The sequence below is a fragment of the Telmatherina bonti genome, assembly GCF_933228915.1.
Source record: "Telmatherina bonti genome assembly, chromosome: 21".
Lineage (NCBI taxonomy): Eukaryota > Metazoa > Chordata > Actinopteri > Atheriniformes > Telmatherinidae > Telmatherina > Telmatherina bonti.
Window position 1 is genome coordinate 29,568,368 of NC_136630.1, and position 20,977 is coordinate 29,589,344.

Below are 20,977 nucleotides of genomic sequence, written 5' to 3' on the forward strand. Positions count from 1 at the left end.
AAAGATCTTCGTCAGTTTGCATATTTAGACTTCTGATCTGTCTGATAGAAGCCTGAAATAAAAAAAAAAAGTGAGTAGGTTAGGAAAAAAGAGAGTGTGAGTCAGAACGCGCATCTGTGACGCAATGTGGGATTTACCCAAATCAAATTTCCAATATCAGAAAGTTATTCCTGTTAAATGAAGCAAACAGAGGAGTTTGTGATCACCTTACATTTAATAAGTCTGAAAACACGCATAAGCACAAACACACGAGGTCAGTATCATGTCAACATATTTACATGTAAATATTTACACCAACACGACACCAAGTAGAAAAATAGAAATATGTTTTCTGTTGCATTAGAAACGTTCAGTGTACAAAGGACACACAACAAGGCACTGGAGGGGAAACACACTCATCAACACACACATTAAAGTCAAACCCTTCTCCATTAAATAACTTAAATGTCTTTTTTTTTCCTTTTCTTTACGCGTTATTGCGGTTATTGAACATGTACACGCGCACGCTGCGCGCTCGTGATCCCCGTTGGAGATTCTTATGTTACAAACCAAAAAGGGAAAAGTGCACTCAGGTTGGTGTGTCCGTCAGTTCTGCCGCGGGAATGGATCAGTGTGCGTAATTACGCACGGATGCGCAAAGGTTCTGGTGTGTTTCCGCGCTGCTGGGATCAGTTCAGAGCGAGGATCCTGTTTGTTTGTTTGTTTGTTTGTTTTTCAGAGGTTAGTGTGGGCCAGTTTTGCCAGAACACCTAGGAGCAGATCCCGCTGGCTGCGCTGATGCCGCCCGCTGGACGCTCCAGCACGGCGCTCCCGGAGGAAGAGGAGGATGAGGAAGAGGAGACCGTGGAGGACTTCCTCTCCTTCTGCCTCAGGTGGATTTTCGTGTGTCTCTTCCGCTCGTCGCTCCGCGCGAACTTGCGGCCGCAGTAGTCACAGGCGAACGGCTTCTCCCCCGTGTGCGTGCGGATGTGCGTGGTGAGGTGGTCGCTGCGGCTGAAGTTGCGCATGCAGATCCGACACTGGAAGGGCTTGTGTCCGGTGTGAATCCGGATGTGTCGGGTCAGTTCGTCGGAGCGGGAGAAGCGGCGGTCGCAGCCCTCCGCCGGGCACGGGTACGGCCGCTCGTGGACCGGCGTTTTGCTCGGTCTGTTCGGGTACTTTCTGGGCCGCAGGATCGGTCTGAGTGGCAAGTTCTGTGGGCTGTAGGCAGAGGGGAGCCGCGGGGGCCCGACCTCTGAGCCTCCACCACCTGGACCCCCCAGCGTGAAGTTCCTGATAGTGTTCAGCGGGGTGAGGGGTGGGGGGACACGGAACGTATCAAGCGGACACGGGACGAACGGCTTCCGGTCCTGGATGCCGGCTGAGTGCATGTCCCGCTGGCAGGACGGCTGGAAGAAGCCCGGGTAGTCAGGGATGATGGGGAAAAGCCCCGGCGCTTCCGAGCTGCTGGGCTGCTTGGGGGAGGAGTAGGAGGGTGGAGGGTAGGAGGCGATGGGGCAGGTGGAGGTGGACAAGAACGCCGAGGGGTCCTGGTACACCTCCCCGCAGCCAGATGCAGAGTAAGGAGGCGGGGGGGAGTACAGATGGTGGTGGTGATCCATGTCGGCTTGGCTCTGAGCCGCCATGGTGCAACTCAAATTTCCGTTGGAGAAATGATTTGGAGATCCTGATGAAGCTGGAGAGGAGGAGGCTGAGGAGGAGGGAGGAGGAGGAGGAGGAGGAGGCGGCTGGGCAACGTTGAAGATGCCCGAAACGATGTTGATCACTCCCTCGGGGTTCCAGTTACCTGGATACTGGGAGTCTATGGAGAACTTTCCCATGTAGGTGAAGGTCTGGTTCCGGTGGGAGGCGGGCTGGGAGAAGCCGCTGGAGTAGGAGGAGAGGTCCACGGAGCGTTTCTCCACGCTCATGTCAGCCCCCATCAGACCATCTGCGGAGAGAAGACACATGATTTATTCACCTGTGCGCGCGACACGTCCCTGCGCGGGTTCTGGTCCTGCCAGCATGAAAAGTTCTGCAGCAGAACTTTCTCCTCACCTGCTGCCACGTTGATGTGCTCGTAGTGCGCCGCCAGGTCGCTGCTGGGGAAGATGGCCACGGAGGTCGGCAGGCTGCTGCTGAGGTCGTCCACGGAGTACACGCCGTCTGCCACGGGGTGCGCGAACCCCCCCAGACCCACCGGAACCTTCTCCAGAGTTTTGGCCGTCATGCTGGGAACGCGGAGGAACTACTTTCTGTTGTCTTTCCCCCCAGAAGAAAAGAGAATCCCTGTTGAACTAGCAGGCAGGCTGCAGAGTGTGCATGTCTCTGTGACAGCTCGCGCTCCGTGTTCTCTGCCCACTTCCACGCGCCCAGATCATCAGCTTGTAAAGCTACGGGAGCGGGAGCCCTGAAACCAGTATGTATATATGGGGATCCTTTTCCACGCGCCCGCTACGTCATTATCCAAATACGGAGTGGGCGTGGCCACGCGAGCGGAGAGCGCTGCGGATGCTGATTGGCCGAGAGGCTCCGTGACGTTTACAAAGGGAATCACTTGTTAATGGAGCGCGCGCGCGGCTCCGTGACAGATAAGAGTTTTTTCCACTCGTGGACAAACGACTCCATGATGTAAAAGTCCAGAGCAGTGAGAAACTCAGCAGCCACAGCAGACATGTTTAACTTCCCATGTGACTTATTTCATCACGATCCGCGGTTTTGTTGTTATTTACTGCTCAGCTGGGATCAGGTCTTCCTCCAGACCAGGAGGAGGAATTCCGGTCGAGCTTCTGAAACCTTAAAAGGTTGAATCCGGTCCAAAAGGAGCGCCTCCTGCTCCTCCTGCTCTCCTTATATGGCTTCTGTTCCGGAGGGTGATCAGTCGGAAAGTGACGAGTTTTACCGAGCCGAGAAGAGAGAGAGAGAGAGAGAGAGAGAGACAGAGAGAGAACCACAGTCAAATGAGACGGGCAGATGGTGGAATTTACTCCTCTGGGTGCGAGAGGCTGCGCGAGCGCGGAAACTTGTGACGGCCTGATTTGACTATGCTCTAGGAAAGACTCGGTTTGCTTCACTGTGGAGTGAAATGTGGCTACATGCAGATATTTTTAGGTCTTAGGAAAAAGAAACCTTTGTAGAGTCAGGCTTGGCGAAGCGTGTGAAATAAACACGACATGAAGAAAAGTGACGCAGAAGTTGCGCGTGCGCGTCAGATGGTCAGATCTTACAGATTTATTTAGTGTCAAAAAGCTGATTCAGCCCCAGTTGGGCCTATTTTTACGCGCGGATGTAGCATTACATTAGAAATAAGTTTATCCAAAGTCCTGAATAACACCAATGCGCGCCCTCGTGTGGAGTCTGCAGGAACTGCCCCCCCCCCCCCCCCCCCCCCCCCACACACACACCATCGTGTGCTCTGTTTGATGGTGTAAAGTCCCTCCGTGGGTGGAGAAAGCGGATAGACAGAAAACAGAAAATATTGGGTAGCTCAGGTGGAATATTCTTTCCATTTTGTCTGCTTGTGTGTTTGTGTGTTGCACATCACACACCGCTGTCTTACAGAAGATCTAAATTTAGGCCTCTTAGTGACCTGAACCCACTCCACTTCTCAAAAGTCAAATGCTCAGTGGTGATGAGAGAACCCTGGATGTGGATGAACGTTCTGACTGGGTGGTGGGTGGACTGAAGGAAAACAAGTTCACCAATCTGAAAGTTATTGATAAAATGAGTCAGAAATCTGATATTAGGTCCTAAAACTGGATCAGATGATCTCAGACATCTTGGCTGGAGCACAGTTAGCACAACATGTCATCTCTGAACTGTTACAGCTGCTTCTTGCTGATTTGAACATTAAAATGAAACCCTGAATTTAAAGGCAGCTTGTTAACCATCCTTTCATCCTTTAAGGCAGCGGTTCTCAACCTTTCTGCAACACAGTTCCCCTTGTAAAATAGTTTTTCAGCCAAGTACCCCCTAACCACACTCTCAAAAATAGAGGTACAAGATAAGGACATTTCTGTACCTATAGGTACATTTTAAAGAAATGTTCTCTCAAAAGTACAATACTGGTCTTTAAGAGACCAGAAGCACCTTCAGAGTACGAAAAAGGGTTCAAAGTGACATAAAGTACAAATTTGTATCATTTTGACCATAAGGGAACCTGCAGCATTGAAAAATGTTTGTGGTGACAAAAACTAGTGTTAGCAGCAGTGCTATTATTTTAATGAAAAAAAATGTAAAAAGTCGCCTCAAAATAAATTGTTAAGACCGGTTTAGACCCACAAAGGTGGAGAAAAGAAACTATTGCGGCTGTAATGTTACAAACTGGAGCAGAGTTGAGTGATGACAGTAGGACTACTTAACAGTCATTTACTACACCAGACAATGAAGGTCAGATGCAGCAAACTAAGTGTATGTCTGGTCAGTATTTTGAGTTTTTGAAGATTATTTCTAGATTAAAGATAAGATAATATTGCTAAGTGGAATGGACCAGGCCTAATGCTGTGGAAAACATAAAAAACATAACTTGATAAGGTGAGGTTGAACTTGATAAGGTACAAAAATAGACCAGAACTGAAGGGTACAGAAATGTCTCTTAAAAGAGTACACCCCCAGCGACAAGCATTTGTACCTTTTTAGGTACAAGCTGGTACCTCTATTATTGAGTGTGCAGTGCAAAGTACTTTTGGCTCTGAAAAAGAATACAGCATTTTATCATTTGTGTTTGGCCTTTTAAACTTTAACTGTGTTTTGCACATCTCTACTAACCGCTTCAACCAGGACTCCTTTGTTTTTCGTTGTCAAGGCGACAGTGGGGTTCAGTTCACGTCGGCATCTGGGAATCTGGGAGGAATTAAATACTGTAAGTCTAAATGTAAATTCAGTTTGTGAATGTACACTTACATTCATTGGAATATATTAAATATTTATATGATATTACATTTATGGTATTTTATTTAAGTTTTTTTTAAAGAAACATAATTTTTTTTTTTTTTTAAATTTCACGTACCCCCTGGAATGCCTTGAAGTACCCCCAGGGGTCCGCATACCCCCATTTGAGAAACAGTGCTTTAAGTCAAACAGCATGAAAATGACGGTGATCTGCAGCTTGTTGTGTCTCCTCAGTAAATTCCTGGTCCTTACAAACCACCGCCCTGCACGTCCTAGACGTCTTCCTGCTCCAACAGACCTGTTTCAGGTTGGTGCATTCCTTCATCAGGATCTCTGCAGCCTGCAGGTTTTAGATGTTTGCTGCTGTAACACTTCCAGCAGCGCTGCCAGGAGTTTTGGGCCTATTGAAGACACTTCATTGCAAATTTTATATTTTTGTTTTTGTTACAAGCTGAAAAAAAAAAAAAAAAGCTTTCCATGGGAATAATAAAGATCTAGGGCTGTGTTTAACCCTTTATGGGGCAAGTGATGATTTTTTATCACTTTGTTTCCTTTCATATTCAGCATGAAACTATTTTTTTGGTTAACGTAACAACAGAATGGAGGTCTTTTTTCATACCAGAAGGACAATTTTAGATGAAAATTTCTCATTTGAAGGTATTTCATTGAGTTCCCTATAAAGGGTTAAATCACCAAGCATACATCTAACTAGGTTATTTATATATAAATGGTTTATCAGTTTATATTACTGCTGTATTTTATTACAACCTTTGAAAAAATATTTATTATTTTTAATGAAGGTTTAAAGATTTTATTATATAGTTTGTAAATCTTTTTTGGTCCCTATCAAGCCATGGGGCCCTCAGATCTTCCTAACGTTCCCCCCATATGGCGCCTCTGAACACACCTGGTTAAAATCCGCTGGACCCTGCAGCTTGTGAAGTTCTGCTCAGTGACTCATTCATTTGAATCAGGTGTGTTGAAACAGGGAAAGACAACTGGACTTTTTTTTTCAGTTTCAGTTTCATCTCTCATCTTGCCTTCCAACCAGTCGGTGGGGAGTTTTCACAGTCTGGCATCATGTCATCAGTAGAAAGGAAGTGTGAGCATCAGCAAGCTGGACTGATGCAGACAAGTAAACAGCTCACAAACAACACACCTTGACCTTTTATCCCAGCGATGGGCAACTCCAGGGCCACTGTCCTGCAGGTTTTAGCTGTTTCCCTGCTGCAACACACCTGATTCAAATGAATGAATCCCTGAGCAGAGCTACAAGCGGATCTGAAGCTTCAGGCCGTTTCCAGCAGTGCCAGCAACGTCCTCCTGCTTTCCACTGCAGGTCTTTAAACGACTCCACAGCGCCGTCGTCGCACGCAGCTTTCACATTTACCAAAGCACCGGTCAATATGCATGCTCTGTGTGTCTGCGTGTGTGTGTGTGTGTGTGTGTGTGTGTGTGTGTTAACACGGTTATGGAGCAAATGAGGAAACAGGACATTTTATTTTAAAAGTCATTCTTTTTTTTTAAAGAAAATAATGATTTTTTATTCTCATTTAGAGCGAAATAAGACAATCTTTTGTTTCTGTGTAATTCATCTGCATCATTAAACATTTTGATTTGAATCTTTAAATCAAGCTAAATATCTTGAAAACTCCTCAGTGTGATATGAATATCAGATGCAGATAAGACAGCATGTCATGGCCTATATCTGACTTATGTTGGTAGAAGTTATTATAACCTTTATGCCTCCCCAGCAGCAAACCAGGGAAAATCCCTGTACTGTCCCTGCAGCGTACCTCTGACTGTGTGGTTGTCAGTGCCTGGTGAAAAAAAAAACCTTATTCATCTCATAATGTTGCCATAAAAACTCCTTGGAATAATTTCTGCCATTTTTCAGTGAATTCAGAAAGTCTGAGATGAGACATATTGTAGGGAAATGTAAACTGAAATGTAGAGATATAAACTACGGCTAAACCAAACCTGCTCAGCATTTCCGGATGTCACAAAAATAACGTGTCAGATAATAAAATCATTTCCTTCTGTTTAATTGTTACAGTCATCAGGGCCAAACCCACACTGGATATAGTTTGCTTTTGTTGGCCCACACACTTTCTCTGCGTGGGAGTCGGACAACCGGAGTGTGTGCATGTAAATATGTTTGATGTGTGTGTGTGGTGTGAAGTGAGACAATGAGTGTGCAACTGTCAGAGTGAGAACGCTGATAGGGCTTAAATCTAACATGTGTTCAATGACAGATTAACAAACAGTGACAGGCGCCCCCACAGAACCACCGACGAACAGAGAAGGGCTTCACGGAGACTTTCAGAATCCTAAATAAACACTGGTGAAATATCAGGCTGATGGAAGTTCCCTCCATCTACAGCTGGAACATCAGACTGCAGCCTGGATCGGTGTCAGCCTGCCTGGAACGGAAGAGCCGACAGTCCAAGCCCGTCACAGAGACATGAACCCAAATCCAGCATGGTTGAGAGCAGGGGCGGCGCTAGAGGGGTGGCCAGGGTGCCGCCGGCCACCCGGACAGAAACATCCTTCCAGACCTGCATGGATCACTGGTGTCCCTAAACCAGCTTGAAGTCATTTTTCAGGCTTACAGGAGGTGATGGTACCACCCCGAGAAAATACATGTCAAACTTGGTCAATTTTGGCCCGCACTAGAATTATATTTGGCCTGCAAGATGATTTTAAATATGTATTACGTCTGGCCCGCTGAGCCATTATACAGCGCACGTACCACTGATACTACAAATGTAATGAATTACTGAGAGGATCCGGAAATTCAGCCACACACAAGGAGCTGTAAACAAATAGCCAGTTTATTGGTGAATAAGGAATGCAAGATGAGAACGAGCAGAGGATCAATCCAGGTGAATGGCAGCTGTTAGAATCCAGGCTCAAGAGACAAGGTCAGGATGGAGGCAGGAGGTAAACAGAATGGCAACGGTCTCATCCAGGACAAAAGACAAGGCTCGAGGATCCGAAGACAAAGCAAGGGTCTGTGACCAGAACTCCAACAAACTAGAGGTGTTCGTCGTGGGCGAGGCAAGGTGGGGAATCCTGGGGCGTGAAGCAGTAGGTCGGCAACTGGAGACGATCCGTAGAATGCTGGAACACAGCTAGACATGAATCTGCTGATAATCTGGCAGATGGGAAGAGACTGGAGAGAGTTTAAGCAGGTTGTGAGACATGAAAAGCAGGTGAACTGAATGAAGCTGATGAGAACAGGAAATTTAGAAGCCACAGGTGGATAGAGTTTCCACTGATGAGTGCCGGCAGACCAGGGAGGAAAAACATGACAACAAATCCCACATGCTGTCTTGGCGCCAGACTCCGGACCAGAAAACGCCCCCCACCGCTTGTGTTGACAATCATTAGCAAACCTGCTAGCAAGCACACGCTCTAAGACAGATGAGCTTCATCTTTCACGTCTTTTCAACCGTTAGTTGGAAAGTTGTCCGTACCTAGAAGTCCCTCCAACCTTGCTTAGTTTTCCTGCTTTCCTTGTTCTCAGGTTGCAGACGTCTTTATGGAGCTTTTTCTCTCTTAGTTTAATATTTCTAATCCCTGCTCAGGTTCTTCTAATTTCCATCAGTATCAGCTTGTCTCAGTTTGTAGGGTTTCCAACTCGGCTTTTTGACCCGTTTGCCGGTACGTTTTTGTAAAACCTCAGCCCAGGTTGTAAGTGAGCTGAGTCGGGTTGTGTCGCCAGACGTCACCAGACTGCATGCCGATGTTGGTCAGGGGCGTGGCCAATCAGAGGTCAGGGAGTGACATCACTGGCAGAGGCCTTGGTCCAACACTGAGGTGGAGACATTTCTTTGCTTTGTTGAGGAAAGGATACAGAGGGAACCAGATGGAGCGACACGAAATGAAAAAATCTATCAAGAGTTTTCAGACTCAATGTCTACGACTAGCAACTAAGTATCCAGCAGCGTCGAGAGAAGCTGAAACATCTCCAAAGTGACGATCGGCAGGTCAAGAAACACGATGGTCGGAGTGGATCCAACAGAAGAGACTGGAAGTGGTTCCAACAGATGGAGACGTTTTATAGTCTGCAGACCACGTTGCAGATCACCTCTTGGTCCTGTGTTGTTATGGAGCTTGTCGTGCACAACACTGACATCACAGTGCTTTCACACAAACCTTTTAGACCTGCTACTAAACTGTAATGGAAAAGAAACCGGACCAAGCTGAGACCAGTTGAGTTGGGACAAGATGGTGCTGATGGAAAAGATCCATAATGCTCTGAGAGCTGAGATTTTATTTCTGAAAATACTTTTTACAGGCACATAAATCCTCTCTCTGAAGAACCGTCCTCAGTGTAGCCTCCAACACAACCCTCGCTATACTAGAGCTACAGTATGACACGCTGTCCCTCTGTGTGGTGGATGCTGGCGCGTCTCTGCTGGATGTTCTGGATCTGCAGATCTGGAATGGAGACCCATCAAACCAGACATTTACTTTCCTTTTATTATTCATCTCCAAGCGGTTCTCCTCCGACCTCAACAAGACAACTGCTGCTGACTGGAGATGTTCCCTGTAAACCCTGGAGCCGGTTGTCTCGTCTTCACCATGTTTGCGTGACTAAATGCTGCCCTGTGATTGGCCGGTTAGAAATTCGCGTTAACAGGAAGTTGATCAGGAGCTGATCAAGTGAACGGCGACATAAACATTGAGCATAAAACAGGTGAAGAACATGTGTTAAGGTTAGATTCTCAGTTCAGTGGAACCGACTTAAAGAATGTCGCAGGTATGTGTGGTGGATGTGTGTGTGTGTGTGTGTGTGTGTGTGTGTGTGTGTGTGTGTGTGTGTGTGTGTGTTAACACCCTTCATATCCTGTCAGAACCCATCTCCAGGATCTGGTTCAGGCAGATGATGATCTACAGCTGCTGATGAGGGACACAGTAATTATGTCCAGTGAAATGTAGAATGGCCTCATTTGTCACAGCGCAGCATGTGTGTGTGTGTGTGTGTGTGTGTGTGTGTGTGTGTGTTTTATTGCTCCTGACGTGGTGCGTATGAACGCTGGTTTATTCAGCGTGTGTGTCCGTGGGCTCATTTTTATTTGTGTTCAGTCACTGGTGGAACGTTTAAAGGGTGTCCTCTCATTGACACCAGGTTATCAGCGTGGCCTTAGCGGCTCTGTCAACCAATCCGTCACATTAATGTGTGTGTGTGTGTGTGTGTACTTAATGTCTCTGCCAAACACTCCTGCCATTTGTTCACACACTGATTATACATCAGTGAGAGGGAACGCTTCCCAGTTCATTACTGTTCTGTGTGTGTGTGTGTGTGTGTGTGTGTGTGTGTGTGTGTGTGTGTGTGTGTGTGTGGTGCTTGTCTGGCTGCAGCACATTGAGCATTTAGCTTATTACACGTTAACAATAAGCTCTTAGCTGCTCCCAGCCTCCCAGATGATGCAGGAAAACGCCGTGGAAGCATCTGAACACACCTTACTGGTTTACCTGCATCGCTTACGGATTGTTCTGTTCTAAAATACCATCGCTGGTGGTTCAGCTGGTGGTTCTGCTGGTGGTTCTGCTGGTGGTTCAGCTGGTGGTTCTGCTGGTGGTTCTACTGGTGGTTCTGCTGGTGGTTCCGCTGGTGGTTCAGCTGGTGGTTCTGCTGGTGGTTCCGCTGGTGGTTCAGCTGGTGGTTCTACTGGTGGTTCTGCTGGTGGTTCAGCTGGTGGTTCTACTGGTGGTTCTGCTGGAGGTTCTACTGGTGGTTCAGCTGGTGGTTCTACTGGTGGTTCAGCTGGAGATTCTACTGGTGGTTCTACTGGTGGTTCTGCTGGTGGTTCTGCTGGTGGTTCAGCTGGTGGTTCTGCTGGTGGTTCTGCTGGTGGTTCAGCTGGTGGTTCTGCTGGTGGTTCTACTGGTGGTTCTGCTGGTGGTTCCGCTGGTGGTTCAGCTGGTGGTTCTGCTGGTGGTTCCGCTGGTGGTTCAGCTGGTGGTTCTACTGGTGGTTCTGCTGGTGGTTCAGCTGGTGGTTCTGCTGGAGATTCTACTGGTGGTTCTGCTGGAGGTTCTACTGGTGGTTCAGCTGGTGGTTCTACTGGTGGTTCAGCTGGAGATTCTACTGGTGGTTCTGCTGGTGGTTCAGCTGGTGGTTCTGCTGGAGATTCTACTGGTGGTTCTGCTGGAGGTTCTACTGGTGGTTCTGCTGGTGGTCCTACTGGTGGTTCTGCTGGAGGTTCTACTGGTGGTTCCACTGGTGGTTCTGCTGGTGGTTCCACTGGTGGTTCTGCTGGTGGTTCTACTGGTGGTTCTGCTGGTGGTTCTACTGGTGGTTCCGCTGGTGGTTCTACTGGGGGTTTAGCTGGTGGTTCTACTGGTGGTTCTGCTGGTGGTTCTACTGGTGGTTCTGCTGGAGGTTCTACTGGTGGTTCTGCTGGTGGTTCTACTGGTGGTTCCGCTGGTGGTTCTACTGGTGGTTCTGCTGGAGGTTCTACTGGTGGTTCCGGTGGAAGTTCTACTGGTGATTCAGCTGGTGGTTCTACTGGTGGTTCTACTGGTGGTTCCGCTGGTGGTTCAGCTGGTGGTTCAGCTGGTGGTTCTGCTGGAGGTTCCGCTGGTGGTTCAGCTGGTGGTTCTGCTGGTGGTTCCGCTGGTGGTTCTGCTGGTGGTTCAGCTGGTGGTTCTGCTGGAGGTTCAGCTGGTGGTTCTACTGGTGGTTCTGCTGGTGGTTCAGCTGGTGGTTCTGCTGGAGATTCTACTGGTGGTTCTGCTGGTGGTTCCACTGGTGGTTCTGCTGGTGGTTCTGCTGGTGGTTCTGCTGGAGGTTCTACTGGTGGTTCTGCTGGTGGTTCTACTGGTGGTTCTGCTGGAGGTTCTACTGGTGGTTCCACTGGTGGTTCTGCTGGTGGTTCCACTGGTGGTTCTGCTGGTGGTTCCACTGGTGGTTCTGCTGGTGGTTCTACTGGTGGTTCTACTGGTGGTTCCGCTGGTGGTTCTACTGGGGGTTCAGCTGGTGGTTCTACTGGTGGTTCTGCTGGTGGTTCTACTGGTGGTTCTGCTGGAGGTTCTACTGGTGGTTCTGCTGGTGGTTCTACTGGTGGTTCCGCTGGTGGTTCTACTGGTGGTTCTGCTGGAGGTTCTACTGGTGGTTCCGGTGGAAGTTCTACTGGTGATTCAGCTGGTGGTTCTACTGGTGGTTCTACTGGTGGTTCTACTGGTGGTTCTGCTGGAGGTTCTACTGGTGGTTCCGGTGGAAGTTCTACTGGTGATTCAGCTGGTGGTTCTACTGGTGGTTCTACTGGTGGTTCCGCTGGTGGTTCAGCTGGTGGTTCTGCTGGTGGTTCTACTGGTGGTTCCGCTGGTGGTTCCGGTGGCAGTTCTACTGGTGGTTCAGCTGGTGGTTCTACTGGTGGTTCCGCTGGTGGTTTTGCTGTCCAGCAGAAGTGCAGGCCATGCTAAGAACTGACCTCCAGCTGGTTCCAGTTTCTCTCAGTAGAAGTTTGTTGAACAGACTGTTGAAGATAAAGTTTGATTGAGGTGGTTCTGGATTTCTTCATAAGTCTGCACAGAATCTGGCTGGTACCGAGTGATCCCAGAACCAGAGTCCGTCCTGGCCGTATTGTTCAACAGGACAAGTACCGGGCCTTGTTTTGGTTCAGGAATACTGAAAACTGAATACAACTGTCCTGTGATGATAGGAGGAAGTAAAAACCCCATTACCTCATGTCAGGCCATGTATGACATCACTACATGTATGATGCATTGTTCCAGTGGGTGTGTCAGAACTTTAGGCTGAAAGAGGACCATGTTTCTCCTCTTCCTCATTCCTTCCTTCATCATAGCTCATCAGCTGATGGATTTTCAAACCTTTTAAAGTGTTCATCTGCCACTCAACCCAAGAATAAAAACACTACAATCCCACAACACCATGAACGCAGCATGAATAAATTCACCTGGATGGACAATGCTAACAGCACCTACGCGACACTATTACGATTTAACCACAACTTCATGGAAGAAACGCAGTTTATTTTAAAGCATTTTGTGGTGACTGGAAAAACTGGTTGGGCCAAATTATAGACATTTTTACTGGTCTTTATTATATAATAATAATATATTATTATTATTATTATTATTATTATTATTATTATTATTATTATTATTATTATTAGTAGTAGTAGTAGTAGTAGTAGTAGTAGTAGTAGTAGTAGTAATATAATAATAATAAAGATAACAATAACAATCATAATGTTATTATTATTATTGTTATTATTATTATTATTATTATTATTATTATTATTATTATTATTATTATTATGTTGTTATTATTATTATTATTATTAGTAGTAGTAGTAGTAGTAATATAATAATAATAAAGATAACAATAACAATAATAATGCGATGGACTGGCGAGCTGTCCAGGGTGTACCCTGCCTGTCGCCCAGAGCCAGCTGGGACAGGCTCCAGATCCTTGCGACCCTGAATTGGGATAAGCGGTTTAGAAAATGAATGAATGAATGAATGTTATTATTATTATTATTATTATTATTATTATTATTATTATTATTATAAATATAGTTTTTAACCCTCCTCCTCTTGTTGTGCGCCCTGACCCTCCTGGTCGTTAGACCACCTCACCCAGAGGAAACGTCACCTCAGCTTGTTAGCTACTTTACACCTGCCGTCCCATGGCAGGTCAGGGACAAATCTACAAGAATTCGTGTGCAGCCAGAGAGAAGACACCACACTGTACCTTATGGCTCGTGGCTGGGGGTGGTTTACCGCTCTTATACCCTCAGCAAAGGGTTTTTATTTGTGTCCTTGCTGTCTGTACTTCATAAAGAGCAGTATTATTCCTCTGGTGAGGTCTTGTACCCTGATTTAAAAGCAGAAAAAGCCTCCTTTCATATGATACAAACTTGTATTTGCTGAGAATGTGAGAAGAATGATCTGACTAATTCTTCCAGTCTGAGATTTTAAGATCTTTTTATTCTGGTTTGAGTCCAGTTAGTGAATCAATAATCAGTATGAAGATGCAGGAACCTTCCTACTTCACTGACCGTCTGATCGGGTCAAAGTTCTGCAGGTTGATGTCGCTCATGTGGTTTTTAAATCCAGAAGCTCATGGAGGGATTTAAAATACCCTCTCTTCCAGCTCTCCTCTGAAAACACGTGTGATGAGAGATTTTTGTGGGCTGGTTGCTGGAAGTTAAAAAAGACCAGATTCACCGAGCGCGTCTTGGATTCTGACACCACTGATGTGAGGATGTCCAGGTTTACAGCAGCAGGAGCATCATTAGAGGCTCGATGCCTGCCGTCCTGATCAGAACCTTCACAGCGATTCTGCTCAGGAAGACCAGATTGCATCTGGTGTGTGATATTTGCGTTGCTGGTTGTGTGATTTACAGACTGACTGTGGGACCAGGAGGAGATCTGAAGAGAGCTGAGTGAGGGGAAGGACGTTTCCACAGTGGAACGGCGCTGAGCAGAGTGATGTCAGATGAACCAGAACCACAGCAGAGGTGGATGGTGACGGGGACGATGACTGTACACTTTCAGCTATGACACTCGGCACTGGAACTTTACAGGGGCGGCTGCATGTTTATCAGGGTGGGAGGCTTTACTGTCTGCAGATGCACACACATACAACACACCGTTAGACCAGAGCCGGAAAAGTGAAAACACCCCCCAAGCTGAGGACCATTACGATGCGATCATTTTACAAATCAGACTTTGAACTTCGTCTTTGTTTGAGTTTAAAATGAGAGACAGAAAAGAGAAGAAAGCCACACATCTACAGATGCATGGTGTTTTTGTGGTGACACTTGTGGGCGCTGCAGAAACAACATGGTGAACCTCTACTGAGACATCACTATGAGCTCTTTGCAATTTCACCGAAACAAAATGTTTGCCCCTTTTCAAGGCGACGTATCACTAAACGCATGTGAAATAAAGACCTTAGATTTAAATTCTAATGCAAACAGGTGCAGATGGATGATCATCACTCCTTCTGTCCTTTCTGTCGCATGAATCCAGATCAAGTGTTTTAAAATAAAAATTCAGCTTTATTCATAAGCTACAAATCACAACAAAGTTATCAGATGTTACAGACAGTCCAGTTCCAACTATATGATCCACGTCGGTTCAGTTTATTATTCACATAAACCAGCTCATGGACCAGAACCATCAGGACCAGAACCAGGAAGGAAAACCTCCATCAGGACCAGAACCAGGAAGAAAAACCTCCATCCAGACCAGAACCAAGAAGGAAAACCGCCATCAGGACCAGAACCAAGAAGGAAAACCGCCATCAGGACCAGAACCAGGAAGGAAAACCTCCATCAGGACCAGAACCAAGAAGGAAAACCTCCATCAGGACCAGAACCAAGAAGGAAAACCGCCATCAGGACCAGAACCGGGAAGGAAAACCTCCATCAGGACCAGAACCAGGAAGGAAAACCTCCATCAGGACCAGAACCGGGAAGGAAAACCTCCATCAGGACCAGAACCAAGAAGGAAAACCGCCATCAGGACCAGAACCAGGAAGGAAAACCTCCATCAGGACCAGAACCAAGAAGGAAAACCGCCATCAGGACCAGAACCGGGAAGGAAAACCTCCATCAGGACCAGAACCAGGAAGGAAAACCTCCATCAGGACCAGAACCAAGAAGGAAAACCGCCATCAGGACGAGAACCAGGAAGGAAAACCTCCATCAGGACCAGAACCAGGAAGGAAAACCTCCATCAGGACCAGAACCAGGAAGGAAAACCTCCATCAGGACCAGAACCAAGAAGGAAAACCTCCATCAGGACCAGAAGTAGGAAGGAAAACCTCCATCAGGACCAGAAGTAGGAAGGAAAACCTCCATCAGGACCAGAACTAGGAAGGAAAACCTCCATCAGGACCAGAACCCGGGAAGGAAAACCTCCATCAGGACCAGAACCAGGAAGGAAAACCTCCATCAGGACCAGAACCAAGACAGAAAACCTCCATCAGGACCAGAACTAGGAAGGAAAACCTCCATCAGGACCAGAAGTATGAAGTAAAACCTCCATCAGGACCAGAAATAGGAAGGAAAACCTCCATCAGGACCAGAACCAGGAAGGAAAACCTCCATCAGGACCAGAACCGGGAAGAAAACCTCCATCAGGACCAGAACCAGGAAGGAAAACCTCCATCAGGACCAGAACAAAGGAAGGAAAACCTCCATCAGGACCAGAAACAGGAAGGAAAACCTCCATCAGGACCAGAACCAAGAAGGAAAACCGCCATCAGGACGAGAACCAGGAAGGAAAACCTCCATCAGGACCAGAACCAGGAAGGAAAACCTCCATCAGGACCAGAACCAGGAAGGAAAACCTCCATCAGGACCAGAACCAAGAAGGAAAACCTCCATCAGGACCAGAAGTAGGAAGGAAAACCTCCATCAGGACCAGAAGTAGGAAGGAAAACCTCCATCAGGACCAGAAGTAGGAAGGAAAACCTCCATCAGGACCAGAACTAGGAAGGAAAACCTCCATCAGGACCAGAACCCGGGAAGGAAAACCTCCATCAGGACCAGAACCAGGAAGGAAAACCTCCATCAGGACCAGAACCAAGACAGAAAACCTCCATCAGGACCAGAACTAGGAAGGAAAACCTCCATCAGGACCAGAAGTATGAAGTAAAACCTCCATCAGGACCAGAAGTAGGAAGGAAAACCTCCATCAGGACCAGAACCAGGAAGGAAAACCTCCATCAGGACCAGAACCGGGAAGAAAACCTCCATCAGGACCAGAACCAGGAAGGAAAACCTCCATCAGGACCAGAACAAAGGAAGGAAAACCTCCATCAGGACCAGAACTAGGAAGGAAAACCTCCATCAGGACCAGAACCGGGAAGAAAAACCTCCATCAGGACCAGAACCAGGAAGGAAAACCTCCATCAGGACCAGAACCAAGAAGGAAAACCGCCATCAGGACCAGAACCAGGAAGGAAAACCTCCATCAGGACCAGAACAAAGGAAGGAAAACCTCCATCAGGACCAGAACCAGGAAGGAAAACCTCCATCAGGACCAGAAGTAGGAAGGAAAACCTCCATCAGGACCAGAAGTAGGAAGGAAAACCTCCATCAGGACCAGAACCCGGGAAGAAAAACCTCCATCAGGACCAGAACCAGGAAGGAAAACCTCCATCAGGACCAGAACCAAGACAGAAAACCTCCATCAGGACCAGAACTAGGAAGGAAAACCTCCATCAGGACCAGAACCAAGACAGAAAACCTCCATCAGGACCAGAACTAGGAAGGAAAACCTCCATCAGGACCAGAACCCGGGAAGAAAAACCTCCATCAGGACCAGAACTAGGAAGGAAAACCTCCATCAGGACCAGAAGTATGAAGGAAAACCTCCATCAGGACCAGAACTAGGAAGGAAAACCTCCATCAGGACCAGAACCCGGGAAGGAAAACCTCCATCAGGACCAGAACCAGGAAGGAAAACCTCCATCAGGACCAGAACCAAGACAGAAAACCTCCATCAGGACCAGAACTAGGAAGGAAAACCTCCATCAGGACCAGAAGTATGAAGTAAAACCTCCATCAGGACCAGAAGTAGGAAGGAAAACCTCCATCAGGACCAGAACCAGGAAGGAAAACCTCCATCAGGACCAGAACCGGGAAGAAAACCTCCATCAGGACCAGAACCAGGAAGGAAAACCTCCATCAGGACCAGAACAAAGGAAGGAAAACCTCCATCAGGACCAGAACTAGGAAGGAAAACCTCCATCAGGACCAGAACCGGGAAGAAAAACCTCCATCAGGACCAGAACCAGGAAGGAAAACCTCCATCAGGACCAGAACCAAGAAGGAAAACCGCCATCAGGACCAGAACCAGGAAGGAAAACCTCCATCAGGACCAGAACAAAGGAAGGAAAACCTCCATCAGGACCAGAACCAGGAAGGAAAACCTCCATCAGGACCAGAAGTAGGAAGGAAAACCTCCATCAGGACCAGAAGTAGGAAGGAAAACCTCCATCAGGACCAGAAGTAGGAAGGAAAACCTCCATCAGGACCAGAACCCGGGAAGAAAAACCTCCATCAGGACCAGAACCAGGAAGGAAAACCTCCATCAGGACCAGAACCAAGACAGAAAACCTCCATCAGGACCAGAACTAGGAAGGAAAACCTCCATCAGGACCAGAACCAAGACAGAAAACCTCCATCAGGACCAGAACTAGGAAGGAAAACCTCCATCAGGACCAGAACCCGGGAAGAAAAACCTCCATCAGGACCAGAACTAGGAAGGAAAACCTCCATCAGGACCAGAAGTATGAAGGAAAACCTCCATCAGGACCAGAACTAGGAAGGAAAACCTCCATCAGGACCAGAACCCGGGAAGGAAAACCTCCATCAGGACCAGAACCAGGAAGGAAAACCTCCATCAGGACCAGAACCAAGACAGAAAACCTCCATCAGGACCAGAACTAGGAAGGAAAACCTCCATCAGGACCAGAAGTATGAAGTAAAACCTCCATCAGGACCAGAAGTAGGAAGGAAAACCTCCATCAGGACCAGAACCAGGAAGGAAAACCTCCATCAGGACCAGAACCGGGAAGAAAACCTCCATCAGGACCAGAACCAGGAAGGAAAACCTCCATCAGGACCAGAACAAAGGAAGGAAAACCTCCATCAGGACCAGAACTAGGAAGGAAAACCTCCATCAGGACCAGAACCGGGAAGAAAAACCTCCATCAGGACCAGAACCAGGAAGGAAAACCTCCATCAGGACCAGAACCAAGAAGGAAAACCGCCATCAGGACCAGAACCTGGAAGGAAAACCTCCATCAGGACCAGAACAAAGGAAGGAAAACCTCCATCAGGACCAGAACCAGGAAGGAAAACCTCCATCAGGACCAGAAGTAGGAAGGAAAACCTCCATCAGGACCAGAAGTAGGAAGGAAAGCCTCCATCAGGACCAGAAGTAGGAAGGAAAACCTCCATCAGGACCAGAACCCGGGAAGAAAAACCTCCATCAGGACCAGAACCAGGAAGGAAAACCTCCATCAGGACCAGAACCAAGACAGAAAACCTCCATCAGGACCAGAACTAGGAAGGAAAACCTCCATCAGGACCAGAACCAAGACAGAAAACCTCCATCAGGACCAGAACTAGGAAGGAAAACCTCCATCAGGACCAGAACCCGGGAAGAAAAACCTCCATCAGGACCAGAACTAGGAAGGAAAACCTCCATCAGGACCAGAAGTATGAAGGAAAACCTCCATCAGGACCAGAAGTAGGAAGGAAAACCTCCATCAGGACCAGAACTAGGAAGGAAAACCTCCATCAGGACCAGAAGTATGAAGGAAAACCTCCATCAGGACCAGAAGTAGGAAGGAAAACCTCCATCAGGACCAGAACCAGGAAGGAAAACCTCCATCAGGACCAGAACCGGGAAGAAAACCTCCATCAGGACCAGAACCAGGAAGGAAAACCTCCATCAGGACCAGAACCAAGACAGAAAACCTCCATCAGGACCAGAACTAGGAAGGAAAACCTCCATCAGGACCAGAACCGGGAAGAAAAACCTCCATCAGGACCAGAACCAGGAAGGAAAACCTCCATCAGGACCAGAACCAGGAAGGAAAACCTCCATCAGGACCAGAAGTAGGAAGGAAAACCTCCATCAGGACCAGAAGTAGGAAGGAAAACCTCCATCAGGACCAGGACCATGAAGAATAAACACCATCAGGACCAGAACCAGGAAGGAAAACTTTAATCAGAACCAGAACCAGAACCAGTCTTTTTGTCCATCTGTACACATTTTCATAGTTTTTCTGTCTTAAATGAGTTGGTTGACACAAAACTGATGTTTCTGCTCAGAGATCATATCTGTCTTCCTCGTTGCATAATCCATCGTCATATTCTGGTTCTGGATCCAGAGGTAGACTCTGCTGAGTGAAAGTGGCCCTCCATATTAATCATGGTGTGATACTGGTTTCTCCTGCAGTGCTGCATGAGGACTGAAAGGTCCTGACCATCCAACAGTAATCTTGGTCCTGGTCCTCGCCAGACTGGTCCTTACCAGTCCTCACCAGACTGGTCCTCACCAGTCCTCAGCATACTGGGATTTATCCAGACTGGTCCTCACCAGACTGGTCCTTACCAGTCCTTACCTTACTGGTCCTTACCAGTCCTTACCTTACTGGTCCTTACCAGTCCTTACGTTACTGGTCCTCACCAGTCCTCAGCATACTGGCATTTATCCAGACTGGTCCTCACCAGACTGGTCCTTACCAGTCCTCACCAGACTGGTCGTTACCAGTCCTCAGCATACTGGGATTTATCCAGACTGGTCCTCACCAGACTGGTCCTTACCAGTCCTTACCTTACTGGTCCTTACCAGTCCTTACCTTACTGGTCCTTACCAGTCCTTACGTTACTGGTCCTCACCAGTCCTCAGCATACTGGCATTTATCCAGACTGGTCCTCACCAGACTGGTCCTTACCAGTCCTCACCAGACTGGTCCTCACCAGACTGGTCGTTACCAGTCCTCACCAGACTGGTCGTTACCAGTCCTCAGCAGACTGGGATTTATCCAGACTGGTCCTCACCAGACTGGTCCTCACCAGACTGGTCCTTACCAGTCCTCACCAGACTGGGTTTATCCAGACTGGTCCTCGCCAGACTGGTCCTTACCAGTCCTCACCAGACTGGTCGTTACCAGTCCTCAGCATACTGGGATTTATCCAGACTGGTCCTCACCAGACTGGTCCTTACCAGTCCTTACCTTACTGGTCCTTACCAGTCCTTACCTTACTGGTCCTTACCAGTCCTTACGTTACTGGTCCTCACCAGTCCTCAGCATACTGGCATTTATCCAGACTGGTCCTCACCAGACTGGTCCTTACCAGTCCTCACCAGACTGGTCCTCACCAGACTGGTCGTTACCAGTCCTCACCAGACTGGTCGTTACCAGTCCTCAGCAGACTGGTCGTTACCAGTCCTCAGCAGACTGGGATTTATCCAGACTGGTCCTCACCAGACTGGTCCTCACCAGACTGGTCCTTACCAGTCCTCACCAGACTGGGTTTATCCAGACTGGTCCTCACCAGACTGGTCCTTACCAGTCCTCACCAGACTGGTCCTCACC

General features: G+C 47.7%; 1 protein-coding gene across 1 annotated transcript; it reads right to left on the reverse strand.

Annotated features, from left to right (window-relative positions):
• Positions 1 to 202: 202 nt before the first annotated feature.
• On the reverse strand, positions 203 to 2,361 carry egr2b (early growth response 2b). The gene is made up of 2 exons (XM_079261497.1): positions 2,038 to 2,361; positions 203 to 1,930 (listed from the first exon to the last, which is right to left on the reverse strand). Exons 1-2 carry the CDS (start codon positions 2,207 to 2,209, stop codon positions 750 to 752), a joined length of 1,353 nt encoding a protein of 450 aa, XP_079117623.1. The 5' UTR covers positions 2,210 to 2,361; the 3' UTR covers positions 203 to 749.
• Between the last annotated feature and the right edge of the window lie 18,616 nt (positions 2,362 to 20,977).

Excerpts from the sequence above, each read along its gene's own strand:
- egr2b (XM_079261497.1), bottom strand. The coding sequence starts at position 2,209 with ATGACGGCCAAAACTCTGGAGAAGGTTCCGGTGGGTCTGGGGGGGTTC. Across the intron at positions 1,931-2,037 it reads GCACATCAACGTGGCAGCAG|ATGGTCTGATGGGGGCTGAC; the intron begins GTGAGGAGAAAG and ends TTCTCTCCGCAG.